At 48.2% G+C, this 8,413-nt stretch overlaps 1 protein-coding gene across 1 annotated transcript; it reads left to right on the forward strand.

The window, feature by feature from the left end:
• The first annotated feature begins 214 nt into the window (after positions 1-214).
• TCF21 (transcription factor 21) lies at positions 215-5,453 on the forward strand. Its single transcript, XM_048937051.1, has 3 exons — positions 215-362; positions 717-1,169; positions 2,207-5,453. The coding sequence occupies exons 1-3, from the start codon at positions 288-290 to the stop codon at positions 2,294-2,296; spliced, it is 618 nt and encodes a 205-aa protein (XP_048793008.1). The 5' UTR covers positions 215-287; the 3' UTR covers positions 2,297-5,453.
• Positions 5,454-8,413: the final 2,960 nt, after the last annotated feature.

An 8,413-nucleotide genomic window follows, 5' to 3' on the forward strand; every position in this document is an offset into this window, starting at 1 on the left:
ATAATCATCCACAAATCTCCCTCAGATTAGGTTACAGGACAGCATTTAGACGGCACGCATCACAAAGCTCCCTGGAAGGCTTTTGCTGGTGGATCTCTGCTCATGACCCATTTTGGCTTTCGTCAAGAATTGTGACACCAGCCGCATGGGTCATGGAGGAGGCAGGGAGGAGGAGAGCAGCCCTGGCTGGAAAGGGAAGTGGGGAAGGAAAAGAGGAGGAGGAAGGGGGAGGATAGAAAGACAGGGAGGAGAGAAAGAGGGAGAGAGAAAGTTGCTTTGCTCCAGTTATGAAGATTTCAATCCCAGTCCTGAGCTCTCTGCAAGCGCTTGCTGGGATACCTAACTCCCTGTCCTGTGCAAAGGTCTGTGATTGGGGATGTGGTGTGCTCAGCAGGCAGGGCCCCTCCCCTGGGCTGGATCCGCCTCTCCTATCCCCCAGATAAATTACTAGTGTCCTCACTAAATTCCACAGCTTTCTCTCTCTCCCGCTCACACACACTCACTCACTCCTTCCCTCAAACACAGGCAGAGCAGGGTTGGGGGGCGGGAGGGTGGGGGTCCTCTCTGGACCTGTATCACATCTTAGTGCTGGAGGGGGGAGAGAAGGGGAGGAAAGTGCTGCGCCCCTTCTCTCCTCCACTGCCACCACGTAGGTCTGGGGAGCTCCCCTTCCTCCCCTCCGCCCCCTTTCCCGCCAGCCCTTTGGCATCTTCCAGACCATGTCCACTGGGTCCCTCAGTGATGTGGAAGATCTGCAAGAGGTGGAAATGCTGGAGTGCGATGGCCTGAAAATGGATACTAACAAAGAGTTCGGGGCGTCCAACGAGAGCAACGAGGAGGGATCCAATGGCGAGAATGGCTCCCCTCAGAAAGGGAGAGGGGCCTCGGGAAAGAGGAAGAAGGCTCCCCCCAAGAAGAGCCCTTTAAATGGTGTGAGCCAGGAAGGAAAGCAGGTCCAGAGAAACGCTGCCAACGCCAGGGAGAGGGCAAGGATGAGGGTCCTTAGCAAAGCCTTCTCCAGGCTTAAGACCACCCTGCCCTGGGTGCCCCCAGACACCAAGCTTTCCAAACTGGACACCTTGAGGCTGGCCTCCAGCTACATTGCACACCTGAGGCAAATCCTGGCCAACGACAAGTATGAAAATGGCTACATCCACCCAGTCAACCTGGTAAGTCACAGCCCGCCAGGGCCAGACACTCCTGTGTGTGTGGATGGGGAGAGGGGGGTGAGGAGTTGGGACGGGGCATGTCCATGGAGAAACGTTCACATCCTTCTCACAGAGGGTCTGGTGCCTAGCCACAGGGTACGAGGAGTAGTGGAGCACGGGGACAGGCTCCCAGCTGCCTTCCTTTCCTGTATCTCAGGAGCTGAATGTCCCAGTCCCCTCCACTAGTCCCTGCTGTCCCATCCAGAAGTGGCAGCAGAAAGGCAGGAGCATTGTGCCTGAAATGCCTGAGAGAGACAAGCTTTCTACCTTCAGATGGGAAGGTATAAGAATTTGGATAGAGAATGGTATGTTTTAGGAAGGGCTCAGGCAGAGAAAAGACCCAGGATTTACGCAGTCTGTCTGCTTTATCATAAAGTTTCCTGCCATAACAAAACTCAAGCCGCAGTCTTTTAAAGATAGAGCTTTGGAGGCTTTGTGCCCAGTCGCTCAGAGTTGCTGGGTCCAGGACATGTCTCACCCCCCCATGTGAACTCACACAGAAGAAATAAATTAATGTTCAGACCCCTCAGAGGGCTGCGTGTCTGCCCCAGAAAGCACTCCCCAGTAGCCCCCCGGGTCTCCCCAGCAGAAACATCTAGTTTCTAGCTGTATATATATGCAAGGGATGCAAACCAGGGGTGGTCTTCAGCTGCTGGGGTCACCCCATGGGACTCTCTCATGGGACCCGGCTCTCGTAGGAAACCCCAGCACTCCGAGCAGCCCCCATGCTGCTCACGACCTGATAACAGCACATAGAGTGCCCAGAGCAGCTCGGCTCAAAGTGAATCAAGCAGTGTGCCTTGCTCCCAAGGTGAGTGCGATTCCCGGGGAGAGCCGGCTGCGGCTGGGAGGCGAGGAAAGAAAACAGGATCCTAGCTGAAGCCGTGCCCCGGTCAAGGCGGCGGATGCCGGGGTTGCCGCTGAGGCTCAATGAGCATCGCGATGTGCCTTTTCATGTATGTAACCCCCTTACCACCCGTGTCTTTTCCTGGCTACAGACCTGGCCTTTTATGGTAGCCGGCAAACCCGAGAGTGACCTGAAAGAAGTGGTGAACACAAACCGCTTGTGCGGCCCGACGGCATCCTGAACCCCCGGCCCCGCCAACACCGGCCCCGTGCGGCCGGAGAGGGGGCACGGGCGCGGGCAGGGCCCCGCTTTGCCCCGCTGCTGCCCCGGGCCCGGGCAGGGAGACGGGAGAGCGCTCTGTCGGCACGGCACCGCGGAGACTGAACGCAGAGACTCCACCCCGGGAGAGCCCGACTCTATTTAACTTTATTGAGTGCGTGTGCAGTCGAGTGTCCTGCAACAACAGCCTTGCTGGTTCAAGAGCTACTAGAGGAAAGGCAGAGATCAAACAAAACCTACAACACGTGTATCTTTTGTCTGAGACCTGTGGAATATGTAGATGCCTAGAAAAAAGACTGACTTTGACAGTCATCTCTATGAACTCATTTGCCCTAAAGATATATAGATATATTTTCTTCAAGCAGGTTTTTGCTCTATTTCTGTGAATAAATCTTCCTTTCCATTGAACATGGAGCGGTGTACTTTTCGTTTCCAACTCACAAGGCAGTGGGAGCACCGCACCTGGCTTCCTGCAGTGGGGCGGGGGGTCCAGCCCTACGCCGGGGAGAACGAGTGGGGGGAACAGTTGGTAAAGCATCTTCACACTGAACCCCACAAGGAGGGGCAGCTGTGAGCTCGGCAGGGAGAAGGAGAGCAGCGAGAGAAAGAAGCTGCCTTGCCTCTCTTTTTTTGTCGAATAACCGCAAAGCCGCGGGTTTTAACCTTCCTGAGGAACCGGCGTGGGCCTTCCTGCGGGGCTGCCGTGGGAGTGTCGAGCGGGCTTATTGACAGATCAGTGTGGGGCTGAGGATTTTTGTCCAGATTGGGGTGCCAGGGATTTTAGTGCAAACATCTCCCTTCTGTTGCTTAGGGCGCCTGCAGGAGATTGGGCTGAGATAAACAGGAGTGCAGGGTGCTCTCCCTGCACCGGCAACGGCAGTCGGCAGCTGATGCGCCAGATCCCACCGAGCTGTTTAATGTTTCGGGGTTATGACCGCACTGTTTACAAGATGTCTTCAGTTATTTATACTGTTATTATTAGCAGAGGGGCTTTAAATTTCCGCTTCACTTGCTCTTTCGATATCGTCCCCTGGTTCTGTTGGATACCTGGGTGCTGGTGGGCGGCAAGTGGACATCTGGGGCTCCCTGTCCACAGGGCCTGCATCTCCCCTAGGTCAACTGAGCAAGGCAGAGTCCTCCTGGCAATTCACATCCATCGGCTGGGTTCACATGTGGGCCATGTTGAATTAGGGCTGGGAGCTGGGAACTGTGCATGCATTGCGGACCTTGTTACAGAAAGGGCTGAGGACTGCAGGATAGTCCTAATGGTTTTGAAGGGCGGGCTGTTTAATTTCACTTATTCACAGCTTTATCTCCAGCCTGCACAATTAAAAGCAGACCTTGTTGCCCAGACTAGCAGTGCACAATTTCACCATCAAGAGCAGGGCTGCGCCAGCAGATACGTAGTTACAGGCAGACGTGCACAGATTTGATGTACTTTAAAGCAAAGGGATCACCTTGAGCAGCCACAGCTCCTGCTTCTGGGAAAATCAGCTCTGCTTTGCTAAGCACAGCTGAAGAGGTTGGTCCCTGCCGCAGACATTGGCAAAGTCAAGGGAACCTCTGTTCTCTTAACGGGAAAAAGAACAGAGCCCTCTGACCTTAAATGCAGAGCAAATGACTAATGCAGCAAACGCACAAGCACTCTTTGAACCACTAAAGTTAACCGCTGAATCAAAATTAATAATTGAATTAAAACACTCAAAATCTTGACTTGAATTCCTACTAACTAATGCATGCTCTGGCTGATAGCAAGGTGCTGTTTAAATTCAAGAAAGCAGAAACTGAGAGGGATCTGGGATATGCATAACATTAAGAGTTACATTCTAAATTTTCTGATACACGCTTTTCTGCCATGCTGCAATGCTTACTAATCACAGGCAGCATCCTTGCCACCCTTAGCCACACTCACTGCTCATTGGCCACCTAAAATGCAGCATGAAGAAAGAGTGAAGTGCTCCATGCAATATTGCTCCATGAAATGTGAGGAACACAGCTGTAACCATGTACCAAAAGCTGCAATGTAAGTAGAGCGGAAAGAGGAAGCTGTAGACACAGTTATTTCTCTTGTCACTGCTCACTTTACGTAGCACTCTAGGGACTAAAATATTCCTCAAGTACACTCTGTCTTCCTCAATCCTTGCCACTGAACAACAGTTCAGCAACAAAGAAAAAGGGAAAAAGCAGCAAACAACAGACAAATGCAACCGGCAATATGCAGAAAGGTAAATAGCGGCTTTACTCAGACAGTAAAACTTTTTATGGCTTTATGTTCACTTTGAAGACAAAGAAAAGATTTTCAGAGATGTGGATGTGGATGGCAGCCCCTGATCACTGCCTGCCTTAGAATGTGAGTGAGGGCACAGCCCAGTGCATGGCATTAACAGCCCCCAGTCATTAGGTGAGTTGAGCATCCTCCCTGCATTAAGTGCAATTTTACAGAAAAATTATTTGCAAATGAAAAAAAAAAAAAGTAAATTTAGTTTGATTGAAGCACTTGATGGTTTTGAAGGGAACTCACAAATGTGTTAAGGAAAGAGAAGGAATGGATATAAATATTAATGTCAATGACTTTAAAGAAATTATTTTGTTTGCTTTCTTTTCTGTACAAAGTGATGTATTTTAATATTTACTGAAATATAATTATTTATACCCTTTTTCCACGTGGAAACAAAGCCGACTCGATTTATCTTTCTCTATCTACATGGATGTACACGCAGCTGCGAGAGTGTCTGTATACATTCCCTCCTAATAATGTTTGAACTCATTGCCTGATTTCAACTGAATTTGACAGAGGTCTCGAAGATAACCAAATTGCTATAATTTTTTGTAAAAACAGTCAGCTAATAGAGAAGAGAAAAAAAAGTCTTTAAATTCTGCAAGTAAAAGAAAGCTTTTGACATGAACCCCTGTCAGATACCAGAGCATCCGCAGCAGAGCGGCAGCTGTAGGTGAAGAGCCAGGCGCCGCTGCCATCACCCACTGCAAGTCTTCGGACAATCGGACAACACTCCTTGCGCACCCATGTTTTTAAGATAAGAGCCATCTAAAAACAGTTCAGTCCCATTTAATTTTTAATATTATTATTCTTTTATTTATTTATTTCCTTTTTTTTTTTTAATCCCCGAAAGAAAACCAGTTCCACGGAACTTCTTCATACCCATTTTTCAGTTCAGCGAGGAAGTAGAAAAAGCCTTTATTCGCACAGCTGCCTGCAGTGCTCGAGCTGCTGGGCTGGGTGCTCATACTGCACTGCCTGGCATGAGTTTTCACACTCCGCAAGGTCTTTAAGAACAAGTATTTTTCTGTCTCTTGCAGAAAATAAATGTTAGGCTTATCTGATTCTCTTTGTGATGGAAATCTGCCAGCAGGAGACTCCAGCATGGCAGGAAACCCCTCTGCAGCCCCAGCGCAATGCCTTGCTGTCCTGGGCACTGATACAGTTGTCAGGTCATGGTTAAAGCTGTGCCCCAAGGTGCACAAAGAGCATACACCATTGAGCTAATTCCTTTAAGTGTTGCTGAGAAAGCAGGTCAAAAATCTCAGTGCACCTTGGAAATCAAAGATACAGAAAATCAGTGTGGTTTATTCCATAGGAAAGCTGGTTTTAATCCTGGGTGTAATGTTGTATTGGTAATTTTATGTCTGTATCTGTCTGGAAATATATGCTTCCCTGTAAATGACTTTTTTTTTTTTCTTTTTTCAAAAGATAACCTTTTCTGAAACCCCATTGTCATTGTTTTTCATTGGTATTTGTAGTAAAACACAGGCAGAAGACATTAATTAATAGCGAGTAATAAGCAGGCTAATGGATCTAAACTCAAATGCATCTGGTGTGTAAGAAGAGAGTACGAGTTGATAAAAACACAGGGTATTTCTGATTTCTGTCTGGGGATCTGAGTGTAGTTCATCACTCACAGCCTCCCAATAGGGGCAGATTTTCAGAAGAGATTTCAGAGAAATTGAAATCAGCAAACAGCAGAGCACTCTGTAATTTCCACGTATATACACTCACAGAAAAGTCCACATACAGAATCTCTCCCGACAACCAGTGATCCAAATCATCCCTGTTCACTGCAGGTGAACACTGCAGCCCTGTCAAGGCTGTGCTACCTGATCAAACCCACGGGGTATGAGCAACTGAGCACTCACGATTTGGCCACGGGATGCTCTGTGCTCTGAGGCTCAGGGTGCACTATGGGTGGGATGGTCGGATGGGAAGTGGCACAACCAGCAACACCTACTTTTTTTGTTCCCTGTGCTACAAAACAGCTGCTGTGCTATGGCTTGGTGACTTCCTGTAACACTGAGAAGATGTCACAGTTCTAATCTAAAATGTATGCTCCAGAAAGGACGGGAAATACCCATTTGTTACCCTGGCGAGGTTTGCTGTCGGCAGACTCCACAACCAGCCAAGCTCTGCAAGGACCTGATTTTTCTTCAGGTCACTTTGGACACTGGTGTGTCTGAGCTAGCTGTATAAAAATGACTTTGAGGCCTAGGCATGCAGTAAGCGCATTTTCCAACTGTGGTGTGGACATACCCTAGGGTCACGACAGTCCTGAAATGACGCATTTTCTTGCCTCAGGGTTTTGCCCTTAAACTGAAACTTGTAAACAGACGAAATGGATTTCCAAGCCCATGCGCATGTGTGAACCAAGCTGAACAGTCCTCACGCGGGGAGTGGAAAGATCCAAACCTTCCCGCAAGGAAAACAAAGATCATTAAAAAAAAGCAGGAGAATAAAAAAAACAATGCAAACCTTTCCTTTCTGTACAGTCTAAGAGGCCGTTTTCTTAAAGCAAAGAGAAAAAAAACAACACTTATTTACATCCTCAGCTGCTATGTAAACTCTAAGACCATATCCAACTGTAAATATGGATTATCTACACACTCAAGTTTTCTCTCAGTTGTTTACATGCATACTTGAAAAAAAACAGAAAAAAGGATAAGAAACATGAGGGCGAAAAAGGGAAGAGCACAGATTCGCTGCAGAAGTAATAACCTCTGTGCACAGTCAAGAGACAGGAGAAAGGGGAGAAAAAAGCACAGACAGCCCCTCTTCCTCTGGCTGCTGCCGCTTGGTCCTTAGAAGGGACGGGAAAGGCAGAAACTATGAGCAGCTTCACCACAGCCAGGTGGGGCCAGACCACCGGGAAGATGGAAGCAGAGAATCTGAGAACCACAGCTGCCTTCCCTGGAAGGAACATCTGCAGAGCCTGCATCGGGAGGAGGAGCGGGCACAGCAGTGAGTTCCCAGGGCTGCACTCACAGAAAGCTGTCCCACTGGGCGGCTTCCTGGCAGCACATCTCTCCCCCAGCAGGGATGAAGCAAAGATCATCATGTGTTCACGCAGTCCAAGTGACAGCATGGCTTCTTGCTTCAGCATCCTGTTTCTTGTGATGCTTTTTGACGGCAACCAGAAAGGGAATAGCTTTTCCTCACTGATAACATGCTGTTTTCTTCTTACATAGGCCTTTTTGCCACTGGCACCTCCGAGACAACTGAGTGGAAATTAAGCAGAAGACAGCAGTTACCTTGGAGTGTTTGCTCCAAGGTTTTCTGTAGGAGGTCACTATCATTCTAACGATGGGGGAGGGAAAAAAAGAAAGCAGATTAGAGGCTGGATGAAGGTTGCATGTAAGCTTGGTATAGGTTTAGAAGCAACATTTTTGGCACACAAACTTACAAACAGTTTTAGACACTCTGAAATCACCAGATATCTTTGCTCTTTGAAATCGACATAAATATAGGAATTGGAAGAGCTGTCAGGTTTTATTATCATGTATAGACAGTATCTGGATCAGCAAGTAAAACAGGCCATGGACCATTCTCCAAAAAACCAAGAGTGAGGCAGATGTCACATATACACACACTGAAGTTTTATTCACTCTCACAGTGAGCACAGTTCCTGGCACACACTATTCCCAAAACATGCTTGAACATCTTCTGGGAGAAGGCTAGCCAGACCAAAAGCAGGCCAAGGACCATGCTAACAGTGAAGTACTATTAAAAATAAGCCACACGCCTTCACCATGTTTCATTGATCCATACTATTGTACCCTTAGAAGCTAGAAT

This window comes from Lagopus muta, chromosome 2 (assembly GCF_023343835.1).
Source record: "Lagopus muta isolate bLagMut1 chromosome 2, bLagMut1 primary, whole genome shotgun sequence".
Classification (NCBI taxonomy): domain Eukaryota; kingdom Metazoa; phylum Chordata; class Aves; order Galliformes; family Phasianidae; genus Lagopus; species Lagopus muta.

Coding starts and splice junctions, on each gene's coding strand:
- TCF21 (XM_048937051.1), top strand. CDS start 288: ATGAAGATTTCAATCCCAGTCCTGAGCTCTCTGCAAGCGCTTGCTGGG. Junction 363..716: donor ACTCCCTGTCCTGTGCAAAG/GTCTGTGATTGG, acceptor GGCATCTTCCAG/ACCATGTCCACTGGGTCCCT. Junction 1,170..2,206: donor ACATCCACCCAGTCAACCTG/GTAAGTCACAGC, acceptor TCCTGGCTACAG/ACCTGGCCTTTTATGGTAGC.